We start from the raw sequence: 21,385 nt of genomic DNA on the forward strand, positions 1-21,385 counted from the left end.
AGGGAAGTAATTTTATCAACCATAGATAGAAAATAAAAGAGTGAAATAAAAATAAAAATTTATCATCTTAATCTACATATTTTTTCATTTGTCATATCTTTTCTGCCTTCTGTAAATAATTACCTGTGTGACACACAAGAAATATGAGAGATATTTTTCTTTTTTTCTTTATTTTTTTAATTGTACTTTTGCGATCAGTTTAGAATAAGCCATGAGATTTTAGGAAAAATCCCTTAAATATTTTTCTGATAAAGTGAACAACATCAAATGCCTCTTTTTCCAGATTATAAACTATTCAACATTCAGCTTCAATTTGGTCATTTCCTGGTGGTTTGATTCAGTTGCGTAGTGCAGCTTAAAGGAAAAAAATCTAATTAATATGTTGGATATTGAAATGCATTGTTACACACAATGCTTTATTGTGGTTTTATATTTTCATTTGAATATTGGTCACATTATTGCATTTATAACGTGCTCTGTGAATACTTGAGACCTTTTCCTTGCTTCAGTTGAATGAGGATATGCCATCAGAATTTGGCTTTATTGTTTTCTTAATTGCTTTTTTTCTTTTCAATACAATGAACACAATTGCAGTGGAGTTTCATTATGTATGTATAACTTTCTATTCAGTACAATTTTTTTGAAAAAGATAGAATAAGTAATGGTTGTATGGGGGTGTTAAAAAGAGTGTCTGCTCTTGATCACTTGTTTCTGTTTCTTTGCTCTGGTTCCTATTTACATAGGAAATCCAGATTTGCATTTTTCCTCAGGACATTTAGGTTCCATTTCACTTCTATTCTTTAAAGAACTCTTGTTGATTAAAGAATGGGATATCTAGTTTGTGTAGGAATTTGTTGGAACTGAACTGGAGGAGAACAAAGGAGTTGCATATGTATTTGCAAAGGGGGAACGAGTTTGGGATTTGTTCTTTCTTCTTTAAGGCGGTGTAAGATGCTGCTGAGATTTCAAGCAGATGTGAAGACCACATAGAGTAGCTAATGTGAAAGCAAGCGAGAGCAGTGGTAGACCAAAGCTGCTAATTTAAAAAATAATGACTAACAGAGCTTACGGCAAAGAATATTAAAGGGTGAGAGTCATGGAAGAAATCACATGGAGCTCAGAGTGGAATTTGAAAGCATGATATAGGATAGATGGAAGGAAACTGAATGGACAATTAGAGTGCTGTAAACCGTGCCTCACAATAGAGTACAATGTAGAGACCCAAACAATTAGGTAGCTGGGAAAATAAATCAGGAGAAAATAGTCATTAAGACAGGGAAATAGAACTGAAGATTGGACAACCTGCACTGGGAAATATGTAGTAAAATACAGCAGGAAAAATGGTCAAAGTCTGGAACTAGTGTCCAAGTAAGAATTGTAGCTGGATATGAGAAAGAAAAACACGAATTATCTGCAAGCAAATAAAAGAATAATTAAATGAACACCATCCCCAGCCCACCCCCCCAGTCTGGAAGTTTACACCAGTATTAAGAAAAGGCACATATATGTATGGAAGAGCACTAGAAGAGAACAGCATCAGAGTGATGAGAAAAGAATCTTCAGGGAAGTTTCCAAATGTAACTGTATATATGGTAATTTTGCAAAGGATCTAAGGAAACTGAAATCCTAGAAGAAGGGTGTTAAGGCAATAAAGACCTATATTAAACCTTGTGCACTTTTCACTATGAATCAGAATCCAGACACAAACTTAGAATTGCCCACCATCATCTTCAGATGTACAAAATGCAGATTAGCAAATAGCTCATATCAAATAGGAAAAGGTTAAGAGACATTCAACTGTACATAAAAAAGACGGAGATGAAAGGCTGCTTTAGAGTGAGGAAAGGGTAGCAATCAAAGATGATTTTAAACATGTCACTAAAACTGAAAACAAACATACATAATAATTTGACCCAGTTTTCATTACGGATAATGCAGGTTCAAAGGCACTGTGATTAACAGTAATGAGGCATAGGCATGGAATCGATTTTCAAAGGCAAAGCAAAACTCAAACCTCAAACCTCAATATTTGCAGTTTAGGGACACATCAGTCTCTCAGCAATGATTCTTCTAGCACACAGAAGTGTGGATTTGGGTATATTTATCAGCTTGGGGTGATTCTGCATGATTTGTGGATAAATTATATGTTACATGTTAATTGCTTCCCTCTGCTCCACAGAAAGAGTGGTTTGCCTTGTCTGCCTTAAAGTTTGTCTATATTAATGTCATCTGTGCCTAATAAATCACTGATTGCTTGTTGAAGGTGGAGATGCAGCTTTGTCTTTTATGGAATATTTGTAACCAGTGCCTCCTTGATTCTTTTTTTCCCCCACATTCTAGGATATTCGGTTCCTAGATATTTTATGCTGTGTGTCACTTGCAGGTATTATTTAGATATGTCTTTTTGGAATTTCAATGGTGTTCTCTGCTTGTAAATACTAGTTTTACTTATCTTTTTGTATTTTCAGTTGAATTGGAAAATGTTCCTTTTGATTTGTTTTTCCTCTAGTTATTTGACTAAATGTGTGCAAAGAAAGGGACAGTGTTCCATTAAATCAGAGAATCTCAATTTAATAATTAACATAAGTGCACAGCTCCAACAGTAGAAAACAAACTGCTGCATGCTGTTGTTAATTTCCATTCTCTCTTCCAGGTATGGTACAATCAAAAAGGTTTCCATGCACTGCCATCCTACTTAAATGAACTCAACAACTTCATTCTGTGGCTGAATTTGCCTCCTAATGTAGATTGGAGACAGTATGGTAATAGTTCTTCTTTCAGTCTTTCTTCATATCTTTAAAAAAGGATTTTGAAATAAACTAAAATAATTTTAAGTATTAAAATATTTCATAATATAAAGTAGAATTGCGGAGTCACACATTTCTTTGAAGATAAGAAAGCAGAACTTTTAATTAAACAGAAGAGGGTTTTGTGTGTGTGTGAAGAACGTAGTACACAGTAAGGTAGAATTTTAATTTATAGCTCATTATGCCATATGAATTTCTTTCAAAGGACATTCTTGTGGAGTAAGTGTAAATTGGTTTCCTACACTTGGGATGTTAGTCCCTGTGAAACCACTGCTAGGGCTTGCTTAAATGGACAACAGGTTATGGATTTATAACTTGTCATAAGGAGATAACTTTATCTCCTTATGTAAATATTGAGGTTAAACCCAGGGTATCCTGTAAATTCACACTGCAGCATAATGTTCAATAGCATCCTGTTATCCAAGGAATGGGAAAGGCTGGTATATCTTACTATTGTATGTAACAAAAAAAAGAGATTACTGTATTTGATATCTGAATTCACTGATTCACATACCCCTGAACTGTATGAGAACTAATAAAACCAAAAGATTTACAAACTGACTTTAAAAAAAAATTGACTGCAGCTCAAGAATCAGCTGTTGACACAGGTGAACTTTTAGGATGTTGAAGTCTAGTTTGAAATCTGGGTTTAGTAGTTCAGGTTAACTTCTGTTCATTCAAGTTTGTTTTGTTCTTTAAGTTCTGTTTAGCAGAAATTAATCTGGTTTAGAGAAATTTAAAGAAAGCTTACGACCAATGGTTAAGAGTGTTTTAAAAGGTAAGATAGTTGTCTGTGATGGTAAAACGATTTTGAGTGTGTTTACAATGGCAAAGGAAGTAAAAAGATGAAAGTCACTGCAAAGGGAAAGGAATCCTAAGTATCAGAAAACAGAATTTCCTTAAGAAAAGTTTCCAGAATGTCAATGAAATAAGAATAATTATTTGCTTTCAATATGGTTGGGGTTTTATTTTTCTAAATTCATTATGGAAGTGAATCAACGGTAATATATTTCTGCAGCTATTTTGAATTAAATGAAATCAGATATTTTAATGGTAATTTTTAATAGAAATAGATTTTTTAATCAAGTTTCCGTGCACTTCATTAATTGTACCGATGATGGCTTGTAATGTTAGATATCTCATTCTGGAACATCAGTGTTTAAGTATCCTTATTTTTATACCTGTTATGGAAAAGTGGGGATTTACCATCCAGATTAAAGTTCGATAAAATTATAGTTGTTCCAAGGATTGTGGAATGTTATATTTTACACTGTTGTATAACATAGATACACTATAAGAAAGACAGTACTAATCACTGGATGGAGAAGAGGCAGCTTGTGGGGACCTTATCTGGAAGGAGGATGGAGTGAGCAGGCAGCTGTTCTCCCAAGTAACAAGTGATAGGACAAGAAGTAACAGTCTCAAGCTACACCAGGCTAGGTTTAGGAAAAATTTCTTGCCACAAGGGTTATTAGGTATTGGAACAGGCTCCCCAGGGAAGTGGTGGAATTACTGTCGCTGGAAGTGTTCAAAAATAACATAGGTAACATTACCATGGTATTACCAAGGATGTAAACAGAATAGCAACTACTGTGGTATTGAAACCACTCTGGAAGAGGTCAACAGCTTATTTAAATGCTCATATAAATACCGAGGAACCTTTTCACTTAGTAGTTATATCCTATGGCTATTTCTTGAGCATGAACCCAGGTGGAGTTCTCCCACGTTCTCCAGAGGATGGAAGTCATTACAGACAGCGTGCCTAGTTCTGCCTGCTTTACTTGCAGGGACAGACCTAGTAACTTTCACAGGAGATCAGTAGTATTGGTCCCAGTGTGTGACAGTTTTTAGTGACAAGAAGCTGAAAAGAAGGCTAAATGTGTTTAATGTCTTTTGTTCAGTCAACAGGACACAGGGAATCTAGACTTAGGATTTTGTATGAGAGTTTGAAGGAAGAAGTTGTAACCCAAGATTACAGATGATATCTTGTACAGATTTATATCCTGATGTATTTGTATCTGTTCAAAAAACTGAAAAAAACCCCCAAATATTGTTTTTCTTGTATCAGTCCAAGTTACTAATTCTTGACCACCATGAACATGCAGGAGCAGAAAATAATAGTTGTTTAGTGATCAAAATACGTTGGTTTTATTATTGTGTAACCTGATCTTCAAATCCTTTCTTTGCAAGTGGAAAGATCTCTCTTTTACCTCCCATATGGGATTATCAGTAAGCTTCTCCATGAGGATCCTTGGAAAATTACAATGTTTGTGTCTTGTAATTTTCATGTAAAGAGTGGAATGGCTGTTGAAGAAAATGTGTGCACCAGCTGGAGGTGCATGTAAGTAGATAGAGCAACAGAAGATAGCCAGATTGAATTACATCAGTTTATCACAGTTATTGGATCAGATGTCTATTTTGGAACAGCAGTTCAGGAATACTTGTATAAAATTAGCTCATCTTCTTTACCATGTGGATAGCCATCTCTATTTCATAATCATGTAAGTCTGTTTGTATTGTGGAAAAAAAAAAAAGTAACTCATTGGAAAGGAAACCAAATACATTTTCTTTTCTTGTGGTTATAAATTCAGTGACAGATAAGGAAAATAAATGCTTTAAACAACTGAAAAAAAGAGAGAAAGACTATTTGACAGAGAAGATAAGATGGACTGGGGTTTTGACAAAATATCCATCCTGGTTGGTCTTCAAGCTTACGTGAATGATATATGTTTTTAAATCTCTTTCTGAAATGCTGCATCCCTACAACTAGATAGTGTAATTGTGAACTAATTAAAAATGGATTAACGAAGATTAAAAAGCTAAAAGGCAATGTTTTCTGCTTAAGCTTAAGATAGAAATACTCATGAAGACCTATGTTATTTTTCACACTCAGCTGTGTAGAGTTGAGTCAGAATGTGTTTACTGTGCTTGAATATAGGGGAAGGACTATTACCTTCCTCTTAGGGTAAGATTATATAAAGAAAAAGGAATGGTAGTCATCTATAATGATGTCTGTCAAGTACAGCAGTCAAAGAAAGTTCTTACATCATTACTCAAAGAACAGAAATGTATCAATATAGAAAGGCCTTGTGCGATGCAGCTGCCCCATCTCAGACTTCTATTGAAGTCATTGATTTTTTTAAAACCCTTTCATCCTAGGGCTCATTGTAAGCTTTCATATAGCATCCACATTTATTTCAGATTCAGTTCTTCAAAAGAGCTGAAAGGATCAAGAGACCTATTTTCAGCTGAGTTTCGTTGGAAAGTGACTGTATAGTTTCTTGATTGCTTTTCAAATCGTAACTTTAAACTTTTTTTCAAACGGAACTGAAATGGCATTTAGTAGGAATCTTCTTAACCATATCTAGTTAGTGGGGGAAAGTAAAATATAAATTAGTACTGAGCTATTTACAGAATCACAGAATCCCAAGGGTTGGAAGGGACCTAAAAAGATCATCTAGTCCAACCCCCCTGCAAGAGCAGGGTACTGAGAGTGCTGCCTGTGAAATTCTCAATTATTCATGTTTTTTTTCAGTAAATATTACTATTTAGTTTTGCACAAACAGAAATCTCATCATAAATTTTAAATACCCACAAGGAAGACCTTGTAAAAAATGTATATACATGCTACCTCCATTTTATTATACATGCTATTTTATTTTATTCTAAGCTATTTTATTCTAATCTGGACTGAAATGTGTGGAATAAAAAAAGCTAGATTGGTCTCCTATTCAAGTCTGTAACAATCCTGATACTTAGAATTAGTAGCACAGATCCAAATTGATCCATGTACTCAAGACTCAGCATGCTATGTGACAGGAAAAAGAGTTTACAAAAGAGTGCTAAGAGATGGGCTCAGACACCCTCAAAATAAAGTGCAGAACCAAGAAATATACCCAAGGATAGCTCTGATTAGCCTATAGTGACAACATAATAAGCTTGAAGACTGCTGAGATTTTTCCCTCTCTCCACCCTATGCTGTAAAAGTACTGCTTGGTCCATATCACTCTTATAAATTTTACTCCACAACCACAGATTTTATAAATGCGATTATGTGGAAAGTTGCACCCAGGCAGGATGGACTGGGCTACCAGTGACTCATGTTTTTTTATAACTTATAGGAATGAAACATTCCAAGTCTCTAAGACTATGCTAAATTGCATGTGGCTTTCTTTGCAGACAAATGCTCAGGTGGTTTAGATTTGAAATAGAAGACTTAGAGCACTTTCTCTTGAAGGTACCATTTGCAAGATGGCATGGGGAAAGGTGTCTTGAGTTGTGCAGCTCTTGAATGGTAACAGGGCAGGATTTTTCCTACTACAACCAAGCTACTGTTCATTTCAAATGCCTGTAATGTGAATGCTTTTTTGTTTTTCCTGTAAATTGTCCTATCCAAAATGTAGAAGAACTGTATTTTATTCTACAGAATGTTGTAACACTTATAAAGATTTTTTTTTTCACGAGTTTAGGGATGCCTTTTTAACATATTAGAATCTAAAATTAGTTTAAGTGAGAACAATGTTAGAAAAAGAATAACATTGTTCAGCCTGGATGGGAGAAGACTAAGGGAAAACCATAGAGAAGCTGAAGAGAGTAAAATTAATTGTTTATTGTCTCTTCTACTATTAAGCATGTAGCATGGAGCTCTTCGTGACACTTCCAATGCAAATACTTCCCTCACCCCTCCCACTGGGTTATTCATGTAATTTATAGTTAATCTGTGATGCTCTGACTACTTCCCTCCTCTTTTTTCCTTACTAATATGGCTTGAAAGTCTGGTAAAAATGCCTCTTCTCAGTAGTGTAAAGATAAATCTTCCAGTGACCAAAACAAGAGATTGTAAATAAGCCTTTTACTTAAAAGAAAACCCAGCCCACCACACACCCCAAGAAAAAACAAACACCCCCCCAACCAAATAAAACACATACCAAAAAATGTAGTTAAACTGACGAAAGAACAAAAAATGTAATTAAACTGACGAAAGAACAAATAAAACACATACCAAAAAAATGTAGTTAAACTGACGAAAGAACATAAAAGGGTTTTAACTGAAAACTAGCTAAAAAAAAATATTACCAGAATTATTTGTTACTTGTGTTCTCTGTTGGGATTGACATCTGCCCTCATTCCTTTACAGAACTATGCACGCATATGTATCAATGAACGTGTACAGTTATGTTTCTTTCTTTGAGATGCCCTTTTTCTTGACCTCATTCTAATCAGGGAAACAGTGCCTCTCATTTCTCAAGCTCTTAATTTTTATATTGGAGAAGGTTAAAAGGTCTAAAGAAGTCTTGACATCATGGCATTCACTTACACTCTGAATACAGCATTAAAATCTTGATACAGTATAAGGATCTCCATCATCACAGTTTTCCCTGTTCTTGCACTGCTTATGCAGGGCTTTTGAAAGATTATAATTGGTGCCTATCACAATTTTTCACCTGTGCTCTCAAAAGAGCCTAAATTGTCACTGTAAAAATAATGTTACTGGCTCTATGTCAAGAACATAAACAAAGGATATTTTAGGACGACTGGGAAAAATCTGGTTGTATTTAAGTCAGGAGAATTAAATAGCAATCTGTAGATGTGAAAGAAACTATTTTATATTGAGAAATTTATGAAAAGGAGCAGAGATCTAGGACTGAATCATACCATATCACTTGATATTGCCTACCTCATTTTTCCCTTGTGAATACTGATCTGGTAAAGTTTGCTTTGAAGGCTGTTCATACAGGTTTACCAGTATAAGCCTTAAAAAAATCCTTGCATAAACACCACATATATCTGTTTAATAAGAACTTTGTCATTTGGAATTTCTTGGTTTATCTGTCATTTATGATTTTTATTTTAAGTCCTCAAAGATCGTGTTTATAGTTTTCAACTTAATGAGCATCATTATAGCAGGTTTACATAGTAAAAAGGCATATAAAGGCAAGAAAGCATTCGTAAGTACATATTAAATCATTTTAACAGTTATATTGGGACAGAGATGTATGTAAAGAAAGATGGTCTGGGTAGTTAGGAGAAATCTAGAAAGGGACAGATTATAAAAGTACACAGATATTTTTGAATTTTTAATTGTTATCTAAGAAATGTAGATACTAGCAAATAGCTTATATCAAACGTGTTGGCTTATTTTCCTATTGGACGATAGTTTATTCCTCCTTAGGTTCAAAAGGACTTTTTTCCCTCTGTGAATCACAAGTCAGATTGTTGGCTTTACATAAATTCATCATCTATTTTTGGATGACGGGGGGAAGGAAGAAATCATTTGCTAAAAACTGTAGCAAACGCAGAAGACCTTCGTGCTGCAGACTAATTGCAAAAAAAAAAAAAATAAAGACTGTAACAAAAGTATTATATTTAGTACATTACTAGAAATTTAGTTCTAACATAGAACTGAAGTTGGCTTAACATGTTTCTACTTTGTTTAACTGTAATTCAGCAACCCTGGGAAATTTAATCTTAGTTACATGTATAAGTTTTAAAAAATGCAATTCTTTGTTTCATCTGCATGGTTTGAATGGAAATTGAGTATAGAAAATAGTTATTACTTTTCAGAAGAGCAATTACTTTTTGGGACTCTCCTGTTGAAGGAAATAGAATAGAGCAGTTGATGTCATCTACCTGGACTTGCACAAAGCATTTGACACTGTCCCGCATGACATCCTTGTTTCTAAAATGACGAGACATTAATTTGACAGATGGACCACTCGGTGGAGAGAGAACTGTCTGGATGGCTGCATGCAGAGTTGTGGTCAACGGCCCAATGTCTGGCTGGAGACCAGTAATGAGTGGTGTCCCTCAGGGATCAGTGTTGGGACTGGTCTTGTTCAACATCTTTGTTGGTGACATGGACAGTGGGATTGAGTGCGCCCTCAGCAAGTTTGCCGATGACACCAAGCTGTGTGGTTCGGTTGATACACTGGAGGGAAGGGATACCATCCACAGGGACCTTGATGTACTCGTGAGGTGGGCCAATGCCAACCTTATGAAGTTTAACCGGACCAAGTGCAAGGTCTTACACAAGGGTTGGAGCAATCCCAGGCACAGCTACAGGTTGGGCAGAGAACAGATTCAGAGCAGCTCTGTGGAGAAGGACTTAAGGGTGTTGGTTGATGAGAAAATTAACATGAGCCAGCTTTAGTGCATGCTCGCAGCACAGAGAGCCAACCCTATCCTGGGCTGCATCAGAAGCAGCATGACCAGCAGGTCGAAGGAGGCGATCCTGCCCCTCTACTCTGCTCTCGTGAGACCTCACCTGGAGTATTGTGTGCAGTTCTGGTGTCCTCAACATAAAAAGGACACAGAACTGTTGGAACAAGTGCAGAGGAGGGCCACGAGGATGATCAGGGGACTGGAGCACCTCCCGTATGAAGACAGGCTGAGAAAGTTGGGGCTGTTGAGCCTGGAGAAGAGAAGGCTGCGTGGAGACCTCATAGCAGCCTTCCAGTACCTGAAGGGGGCCTATAGGGATGCTGGGGAGGGACTCTTCATCAGGGCCTATAGTGATAGGACAAAGGGTAATGGGTTAAAACTTAAACAGGGGAAGTTTAGATTGGATATAAGGAGGAAGTTGTTTACTGTAAGGGTGGTGAGACACTGGAATGGGTTGCTCAGGGAAGCTGTGAATGCTCCATCCCTGGCAGTGTTCAAGGCCAGGTTGGACAGAACCTTGGCTGACGTGGTTTAGTGTGAGGTGTCCCTGCTCATGACAGGGGGCTTGGAACTAGATGATCTTAAAGTCCTTTCCAACCCTAACCTTATGATTCTATGATTCTATGAAATCAGTTAAGTGCTATTTACTTTTTGATTAGTATTGTACAATACAATACTGCAATGAGCATTATGTTATTTAATGTTGTTTTTTTTTAAATTATTTCCCCCAGCAGTTATCTCTTTTTCAGCCTCTGTTTATTCTATACTAGAGTGTTTTATAGCAATGTATTTCTGTGTGTGGAATCTAAGTTGACTGTTGTAGGCTTTAATAGCTTTGCAGTAATCTGGAACTTTTGTTAGTAACCTCTTGGGATCTGTGCGTTTAGTAGGGATGGTGATTTCAGGAGAAAAATTATTTCCAGATACATTAATATTCCTGATCAGAAGGCATTCCTTATAAAATATTTTATGTTATTTTTGTCTTGTGTTTTGCATGTTTCATTAATTCCCTGTGGATCTTTTTGAAAAGTTTCAGCAGTGAAGATGATTCTCTTCTATAAAATTCACTGAACAGGTTCCCAAAATGTACAAGTTGGCAAAGCTATGTTTATGAGCATGAATTCACTTGAACAGAAAATTGCACAAACATGAAGTCATAGCCATTTTTGCTTGTGCATATTCCTCTCGCTGCATACAACAGGTAGTTGATGGCAGTAGAGCAATGGGATACAATTCAGATCAGCCTGGATAAATTCATGACTATGTTAGAGAACCATTCTGAATTCCTGGCAAACTACCTCAGTTCTGGATACTTTATGGACAATAATTCTGTACCACAGTCCACATGACAGTTTTATCTGTGTCTAAATTCTGGGGAAAGGATGTGAATCAGCAAGGCCTAGAGGTATTCAGGTCTTGGCATTTCCTAGTCATGGGCAGTATTATAAGTTTTGCAATCTGTAAAAATCAGCTCTCTTGAGCTGGAGCAATTTTACTGCAGGATTTCTGCCTCCTGAAACTTTGGGGAGGACAGCTTGGTTGGAGCATTCAAATTCTCGATCATGAAAACAACACCTTGACAACGGTGGGAAGATCCTCTATAATTAGAACTTGGCTCAAGAAGTACTTCTTCTCTTTGATAATTTAGCTGAACACTAGGGAGTATAAGAAGCACATTTAATGTTGTTAACTTATTATTTTAGTGCTTCTGAAATTATCAGGATTCCCATTTTCCAAAGTTTCTATTTTTGGCTATTAATTTCTAATTCAGTAGGTACTATATATACATATATATATGGACTAAAGACACTAATGTGCACACATCCATTCAACCTTTCATAAATCTTAGAAAAAAAATTCTGTGAATGAAGCTTTTTTCTATCATGCTACTTTTCCTTCGCATAAAAGAAATTTCAGCTAATACTTGGTTCCAGTTTTCTTTGATATGCTGGTTTTTTTACTTCAGAACAAACAGCAGCTATTGTTAAAAAAAAGGTGCAAAGGAAAAACAAAGAAAACTTTCAACAGTCCCTCTAAGCAAATGACATGAAAGACTTCTGCAAGTAGCACATTTATCTACTAGTGATGAATCAAAACCTTATCAGCTTGAATCTTCTTTTCATTTGTTAACTACTATTGGGCTTCATTGTATGGCTTTTAGCTGTTTGAAAAAAATCTTTGCCTTGTACTAGTTTTGTGTGCAAGTTAATCATCATCTCTTCAGATTTTTACCACACAGTGACTTACTGATGTTCCTCTCCGCTTCTATGTTTAAATTCCTTTGGCTTTAAGATGAGGAGTGCAGAATTAAAGGTTCAAAACCAAATGTATAGATATACTTGGTCAGACTGCACCTCTCACTAGAATGAGGACAATTTTTGTCTTTATGCAACTGGACTCTATCAAAGTATTACAAAATTTGTTCAATTAAATGGCACCCTGCAGAATCCATCTAAGGCTACCAACAATTTATTTCTTTGCCAAAGTTACTGGGAAGATTATAATGTTGCTCGGATGGATCTTTTAATTAAGTATTTTAAATTGGAAACATGGATTTATTTAGATACTCTAATCAGACAGTGCTAGTTTGATCTCACGGCAAGAATTTCCGGTTAGTATAACCTTACAGCTGGCACCCCTATCAGGTACATATGCAGAATTAAGTCAGGAACTGCATCAAGACCAGTTGGACAGTAATGTCTTTAAACTGAAAGAGGGTAGGTTTAGATTAGATATTAAATTCTCCATGGTAAGGGTGGTGAAGGACTGGAACAGGTTGCCCAGAGAAGCTGTGTCTGCCCCATCCTTCACAGTGTTTAAGGCCAGGCTGGATGGGGCTTGGAGCAACCTGGTCTAGTGGAAGGCATCCCTGCCTGTGACAAGAGGTTTGGAACCAGGTGATCTTTAAAGTCCCATCCAACCCAAACCATTCCATGATTCTTTGACAGCAGCTTTTTCACTGATAAAGTTTTGCACATACACACACACAATTTTTTTTTCTTTCCTTGAAAAGAAATAAAGCAAAAAGCCACTTTTTTTTTTTTTTTGTCCATAAATTATGTTCCAATTCTGAAGTTCAGATTGCTAGATTGTTACAGGCTGGTGGTACCAAGAACCAAAATAAGCCTAAGAATGCATTGCCTAGTAAGGATTTTTCCTGGTTTCCCAAACTGGGTATCTTTTTATTTAAAGCTCTACAGTTACAGTTTCAATCTATTTAAGGTGTGCCTTTTTTTTTTTTTTTGGGTGAATTTTTAATTTCATATTTATTTTTCTTTGCTCAGGGATGACACTTTACAGCCGACCATATGGAGGAGCCTTGCTGGATGAGGACAAAATGTGAGAAACTCTAAGCATATATAACAGCTGCATGAGCAGACAATTGAAAATATTAATTCAATAAGCATGTATTTTGCATGCAATAGATGTTGTGACTTGATTGATAGATGCAATTCAGTTCCACTGAGTGAAGCATTTTTTCTACTCTGGTGTTTATATGCCAAGTCTAGTGTTTATATCAGATATGGTTCCGCTATTTTGTAGATAAAAATACTGAATTTACACTGACTGCATTTTACAGTGCTTGTGAACAGGTCATGACATTTTCAAACAGGTTAACTGCTTCAAAAGGTTGCCAAGTTTTTGAATTTTAATTGTCTGTAAAGGAGGGAAGTATTTGCCCAGGGAAGTCGTGAGTGCTCCATCCCTGGCAGTGTTCAAGGCCAGGCTGGACAGAGCCTTGGGTGACATGGTTTAGTGTGAGGTGTCCCTGCCCATGGCAGGGGGCTTGGAACCGGATGATCTTAAGGTCCTTTCCAACCCTAACTGTTCTATGATTCTATAATTCTATTTGTCAAAGCTTCACTTTACTATTCAGACTTTAAACACATACTGTGTTCTGTAACTCTTAACACATCATCTTGCTCCCGATCTCTAATTAGATGTTGACAGTGTACAGAGATGGTGTTTGTAAACAGGATTAAGGTCTTCACCTCTAGTGTTGTTTTGGTGAGAAGTTCATACACACACACACACCACCTCTCCATTGCTTTTTCATTTTACCATTTTACTTTGTACCCTAGAATGGAGAACGTTCGTCAGTGTGGAGTAGCACTCTGTATCATGCTGGGTTTCTCTATCCTTACTGCATTCATTGGAAGTGCCATAGTGAAAGACAGAGTGTCTGGCACAAAACGCCTGCAGCACATCACCGGCCTGGGATACAAAACTTACTGGCTTGGTAACTTCTGCTGTGATATGGTATGTAACGTGGGGTATCACATGTTCAGGTATAAATTTTTAACTAGTTTGTCATAAATGAGGAAAAGGAGATATGGTCACGAGACACATGAATAAGATTTTAATTGTGCAGATCAACAGCTCTTGGCTGCCATGATAACAAGCATTGGGACACAATTGCTACTTTAATGCTGCTAGATAAAAGTCTTAAAGGCAGGGATTGTGTTCTTTGTTTTACAAAGTTGAATTTTTAGGTAAAGCATATGCTAGCTTTAGGTAGCTGCAGTATTTTACAAATAAAAGATAGCTGGCTAAACAACCTAGACAGACAGAATCTTCAAAACAGAAGTTCATAGGAGTTTCTGTGCCTTGATTTACCACTGGCAAAATCTTTCAGATTACTGGAGAGACCTGAATATGCTGCTTAGCTACTTTAAAGGCATAATAATGTTGTCTGTTGGTGGATAATATAATAGATACTCTTAACTGGTACCTTTTATTTATGGCAAGATAGACAGTAGAAAATATTATTTATGGATTCATATACACAGAATGACCTAGATCAGAAATGGGTGAAGTCGCTGTCCTGAATATTTTTCTCACACCAAATTAACTTCTAAAATTATTGACATTGCAAATAGTATTGTCTATATGCAGTTAATTAAGAAATCTGAAAATCTTCTTTTTTGAAAATACCATAAAAGTCATTATAAATTTTACCCTTTTAATGAAATGTAAAGACAGGAATGCTACTGAGACCTGATTTTGGCAGGTCAGATTCAGGCTAACACAGTTAAAAGAAACAGGAAATTTTTGCTTACCTTCTTCAAGCCTGAGAAGTTGCTTTCTCTTCAGGCCAATAACCAAAGTTGGTGAAATAGAATTAACTTTCTCAAGTCTCACTGCTAGTCTCCAGTCACTAATTTTGAATCTATATAATGGAGCTCATTTGAGTTCCATTTAAGCATGAACTCCACAAATTATCTTCAAATATATTTTTCAAAGGTGACTCTTTAAAAACTAAAATTAAAAATTTCTCCACTATATGTATGCATAATCTCTGTGTATCTATATAAATAAGGCATACATATACATCTCTTATGGAAAGGCTTTTTCATAATTCGCTTGTCATGAGGCTAGCTATAGTATTAGTTGAGTCTTTGGCAGGAGTTTGAGATTAGGTCATCTGCTTCTGGGAAAGGGATAGAATTACTATTTTTAAAGAACTAGAGTGCCATTAGTTGATTGTTCATGTCTCAAACTGTTTTAGATGGGGAGATTGGTTTCAGGGGCAATAGTGAACAATTGGAGTCACCTGGATTATTCAAAAGTAAAAAGCTTTTTGGCCCAGTGAAGGGACATAAACATTCTGCACCTTGCTTAACACACATGAGTCATGGAAGGGCTGGAATCTAGCACAAGCAATGCAAATATGAACTAGCCTGGTCAAAAACAGGGATTTTTGGAATACTCTGTTCTCATTCAGACTGTTATAAATCTCAAACATTAGAGCTTCACCCATCCGTGCTTGAAATCAGGATGTTCACACTTCAGCAAGCTCAAAGTAGGAACACATTTCTCCAAATGTTATTTACTTGGCTGGTCGATCTTTGTATTCCTTTTTCTGCCATTTTAGATAAGAGGGCTTGGTTTAAAACAGTCCTTCATCATGCAGTTTCTCCTTGTGCAACAAAGTCAACTCCTCATTATTTTCTGCCAATCTCTTCCTTTCAAAATGTTCTCTCAAATTCAGCACAGTACTGCATGATCAATCATGATCTGGGAAAGAACAGATGCTACTTTAAATGCTAATTGTGCTGCTGATCATTTAGGGACACTAACACATGAATATATGAACTGTCAAATTTGAAATTCCTCTACATATTTTAACTATTACAGGCTGTGTCCTGTATTATTGGTAGCATAATCTTTATTAAACTTGCAGAAATATTTGATTTATGAAATGGCTGTCATGAGGATCAGGCTGTTCTTACTGTATTTATAGATGTGAATGGTATTCTTTGCTATGTTCCAACAAATGGAAGACGTACAAGTGCCAAGAAAATGTCTTGATAAACGGAGACATTTTGCTCAGATTAAGCTTGCATCACTTAAGGGGCAATATTAAGGTTATTTTGTCTGTGCAAGCCCAACTTTTATAACACACTACGTTTTCAGGTAAGATTTCTAATAGAATTTAATGTTTAACATTACCCATTTATTTCTGGGAAAAAAAGTCCCTGGTCTGATGAAACATATAGGGACTCAGATGTTTTGTGACTTCTCTACCATATTTTTTTAAACAGCTCCAAAATAACTGAAACCTACATCTACAGAGTGGTATGACATTTGTATATGGTACTGGATAAGGTACAGTGTGAGCAAGATGAGAATATTACATCTATCTACATGTCATTCCATTGCCTTTCTCTTGAGAAAAATGTCTGTCTTCCCATTGGCAAAGTAATGATGCCTTCTGGTTTAATTGAACAGATTTGCATTGTACTTCAGTATGAAAGCCCAATTTTAAGAGTAAGAATGTTGTTCTACACTAAGTATTTAGCTAGACCTTGATATTTTTTGCCTCTATTGCAGTTGCATCTCAGAATCTTAGTTATATTATTATCAATTTAAATATTGTACAAATGGAGGCAACCACTGCTCTAATGAGCTCAGCTTCAGTGCACAAGGAGACAGACACTGAGAACTGAACTGAGCACAGATTTTCACACCTTGCCATTGCTAGGTTCAAGCAGAACCCATCTCTTTTGAATACTGAGATATGAATCCCCTGTACAAATCACATCTGCCCCCCCCCGCCAAACTATTTGCTCACCACTATGTCGAGAGACTAAATAGAGAAACTGTGTTCCCTTGTGTAATGATTGTAACTTTTCTAAATATTATGTCTGTTCCTATTAAAACTTGTCATTTACTTCATCAGCACACATGGACCTTCATTAAAGTATTTTTTAAAATTGTATCCTTACTATTCTCCTATGGCTGAAGCACCAATCAGTGAAACTGCTATTTCTGAATCCAAGACTCCGTATTCACAGTATAATTTGAAGTTTTGGAGCAACAGTCCTGTATGGACTCATTGTCTGGAAGAGTTAGCTTGTTAAATGGATGTATTGGAAAGGTCAATAGAAATGGAATTAAGAGGAATATTCTGTAGTCAGATTTTATTTTGTCAGGCTGTTTCATGTGTATATGATGTGTGAGAGGCTGTTTCACAGCAAGTGTGGACTATGAAATCTCAGAGCTTTTCTGTCTAATTCTTCCTTATTTATAGTGTAATTATATTGCAAATCTGGAACTGTTAAATTGTAGAGTACTTCTATGTTAGTTAAAAAAGACCAGTAAAAGATGCTCACCTGCTAAGTGCCTTTTTTCTTCTGTTTCTAGCTCTTTTACATGGTTCCAGTCACCCTGTGTGTCGGTGTTATTAGCGCCTTCCAGCTATCAGCCTTCACTTTCCGAAAGAACTTGGCAGCCACTGTTCTCCTGCTGATACTCTTTGGGTATGTGATTGGAAATGCTACTACGGAATTATAGCTTGTAAGAAACAAGGAGAAATCTTCAGATTTGGTTTGCACCTGCTGCTGGATGCATGATTTTCCCTCCTTTGAAATGATTACGATTCAGAAGCAGATAGCAAGAGTGCAGGTTGGAACATGAGTTTGAAAGTTCTACAGGGAAAGTGAAAGGAGATTTGTTCACACATTTGAAAAAAGAAAGAAAAAAAAAGAAAGGAAAAATAATAATAATAAAAAAGGACTTGAAATGTCTCAGAAAATACTTAGCCTGCATAACAGTCATTTGTTGTTAGAAATCGGTTGTATGTTATCTTCCAGAAAATGAGGGAATAGTAACATAATGAGGGAATAGTAACATAAGCAGGTCAGAATTTCAGTGCTTTGCTGTGCAGAATACTAACAAAAAGGTAAGAAGTGGCTGTCTTTTATTACAGTTCTACCCGTTTTCTGTAAACCTGTAATTTTACATAGCTCCAGGAATTTATATTTCCAATGAGAAGTCTGTCCTATGTGGAGTATTGGGCTATCTGGAGATTTGTCTCCAGAATAGTGTAAGAGAGGAAAATTATCCCATATCACCCTCTTCCTTATTTTCATGTGAAGAAAAAAACGGTTATAAAATGTTAAAATAACTGCTTAAACAGAGGATTTATTTCTCTGTAGAGATAGAGCTGTCGAGCCCTGGGCTCAATGAAAATAGTTGTCTACTTTGTTCTTTTAACTTTTCCTCTGTGTAGTTCCAGATGATGTGAGAAAAGATGAGTAGTTGCGGGATATGCATTCTGAGAAGTTTCTCCCTTACCTCAAGCAATTAAATGTTGGTGTCTTTGTAGGTGGGAATGCATATCTTACAAGACAGATGTTTAGATAATGAAATATAACAGCTCCATGAGAGAATGATAGGGAAGAAAAGCAGAAAGTAACTTCTGCAAGGTCAAAACACGTTGCATTCCAGGAAGAGTCTCAGATAAACACTTTGAAGACCCCATACTTACTGTATTTCATCTTGAAACTGTTTTCAAGATCTCACACCAACAGCAACTCCTTTTTTTTTTTTTTTTTTTTCTTTTGAAAACTGTTTCAATATCTCCATAGCTAGATGTATTCTTTGAAATCCCAGCCTAAGTGTACTTGGAATCATACCTTATAACTCTCCCTCATGGAACATCTTTTGTAAGCCCAAACAAGCTAAGTCCTCTCTTGTAAAAAGCCCTTCTCATTCCCTGGATTATTCTAATTTTCCTTAAAACTGCAGTTTGAGCTCATTTTTCCTGGGCATGAGCGGTCAGACTTGTATGTAATATTCTAGAAGTCACGGTGCCGGGATCTCACAAATAAGTCAAATGAAACATTCAAAGTTCATACTTTTCTCTCTGTATTACTCTCATCTTCCTTCTCCTTCATTTTGCACTACTACCAATTGTTTTCTGCAAATTAAAGGTAGAAATTCTTATCGGCCTTTGTGGAAAGACTTCACACTACTAACACTCGTTTTTATTACCTTTACAGTTGTTGAATCCTTTTTGTAATCCAGCTGCTGTGACCCTAGCATAAGAATATCTATAAAGATCTTAGTTGAACAGCAAATGAACCATACAGTACATAGTTGTAAGTCTGCTAAGGTCATGACATGTTTTCTGTGGTGTGCTTTAGCTTTTGGGCCTTCCCACAGCATGCTACTAAATCCCAGGTGCTAAGGGTTATGCTGGTGTTGTTTTAATCAAAATGTTGAGGTAAAGTGCATTGACTGAAAAGGTGGACTGCCTTCCAGGAATTTTTTTTGTTGACTGCAGATGCAATTTAATCATCTCAGCATAATCCCTCCTGTACTGTTCAGCTCTGGCTGACATAGCAGAAGTTATAGTGACTTTTAACAAGAAGGTCTATGTATTCAATGTGTATTAACATGTATTAAAGATACAATAGCAGTCAGTAAATTTAACATGTCTCATGGACACTGATAAATTTCAGTTGCCACGCTTCCCATTATACCCTTTACTCAGCCTAAGTAAATGTGATGAAACCTATTGTGGTCATTTTATCCTATCCCAGTACTGTACATATAATTCTTACTTATTTGCATTCCATAATACATTTTTTGTTTTAAAAATTTTATTTTTTCTCATCAGGGTGATCTTGTACAAAATTTCTGATCTGGTACAAAAATGGTACAAAATAGCCCAGTTATACAAAAAAGTTAAACTATGTTCCAGAAAGGTGTGCTCAAAAGAATAATCAACTATTTCCTAGTGTGCTACTTTAAAACTGATTTCCTCTAAAAATACAATAGTCTCTTTTCTAAGCTGCATTTTTCTCCTCTTTTAGCTGATAGCAGAAGTGTTTTATAGGGCAACTACTTAAGCAGTTTTGTCTGAAATGCTCTTTGATACTTACAAAATAGCAAATTACAGCTGAAGCTGAAGGAAAAGAAGGTTACGATAGAAATGTAGGCATGACTGGCAGCTAACTTAAAGGCTGCATTTGAACATCATACAACTTTAGTATTCTGAAAGTCTTACTCATTTCTTAGCAGCTATAGGCAAACAAACCAAATTTTGCTTTCATTTACCACAGAGTAACAGCACTTTAAATCATGTCTATTTCCTGTGCTTTTTCCAAAGTTGGACTTGTCTTCTATTTATGGTATTATAATTCAGAGCAAAACTTAGAACAGTAATTTTGGCATCTGCCTGAAGGGAAGAAAAGACTGTGTGATTATGACTGGCAACAGGATGCTGAAAAGTATCGTGTGATCTTGAATACTTACTGTCTACATTTGAGACCAAAACACTAAGTCATTTAACCTTTATCTTCCTGTAAACCAAGGGTAAGATCATTATTATTTCACATCAGGATTTGAACATTTGTTTCTTAAGGAAAAGTATTATGGTGTTTTTAGATAAAAAAAAAAAAAATCATCTACAAATCACACAATACTGAATTTAAAAGGCTTATAATCTACTGTTTAAAACAACGAAGAAGTAAATTCACAGATATTTGGCTAGTTTCTCTTGCATTGAGCTCACTATTAAACAATTATATATACATATATTAATACTATATAAGAAGTATTTATATATACAACTATATGTATATATAGAGCATATATACTCAACATCATGGAATGGTTTATGCTGATGCCTATCATCCTGCAGTCTATATACTTGTTCTTTGATAGGTATGTTTGTCTTGCACTATGTTAAATGGAAAATAAACTTCCTTTACATGATATTCATGCTTATCAAATTGCCTGGGCATTCTTCTTAGACTGGCTAGACATATCTTACTTTTTATAAAAAATATGACCACTCCACTTTGGACAAGCATCATTTGGCTTGCCAGCATGGAGGGTGACTTCCCTCCTTCTTTAAAGATTTGTGTTGAAAATCATGTAGCCATAAACAATACTGTTTTATCATCATTGTGCTATGAAGTAACTATGCACTCATTTTTGGTGGCTACTACTCTACTAGCTGACAACCTGGTTTAGGTAACAAAAATGTTTACATAATCTCTGGCAAATTTCAGTTCTCAGGTAACACTGTCACTCTCTCCTTCTTTGTTTTGTTCTTTTTCCTTACTAGGAAAAAGGTTTTAAGAGAAGCTGATTCCTCAGCATTCATGATTTAAACTTCAAAT

At 35.9% G+C, this 21,385-nt stretch overlaps 1 protein-coding gene across 1 annotated transcript in view; it reads left to right on the forward strand.

Annotated features, from left to right (window-relative positions):
• Positions 1 to 21,385, forward strand: part of ABCA13 (ATP binding cassette subfamily A member 13) — a 180,505-nt gene that overhangs the window by 112,671 nt on the left and 46,449 nt on the right. Inside the window, exons 47-50 of the mRNA XM_065669310.1 lie at positions 2,654 to 2,762; positions 13,253 to 13,307; positions 14,051 to 14,228; positions 17,616 to 17,731. Coding sequence (XP_065525382.1) covers positions 2,654 to 2,762; positions 13,253 to 13,307; positions 14,051 to 14,228; positions 17,616 to 17,731 — 458 coding nt within the window. The remainder of the gene's footprint in view (positions 1 to 2,653; positions 2,763 to 13,252; positions 13,308 to 14,050; positions 14,229 to 17,615; positions 17,732 to 21,385) is intronic.

Source organism: Lathamus discolor, chromosome 2 (assembly GCF_037157495.1).
Source record: "Lathamus discolor isolate bLatDis1 chromosome 2, bLatDis1.hap1, whole genome shotgun sequence".
Classification (NCBI taxonomy): domain Eukaryota; kingdom Metazoa; phylum Chordata; class Aves; order Psittaciformes; family Psittacidae; genus Lathamus; species Lathamus discolor.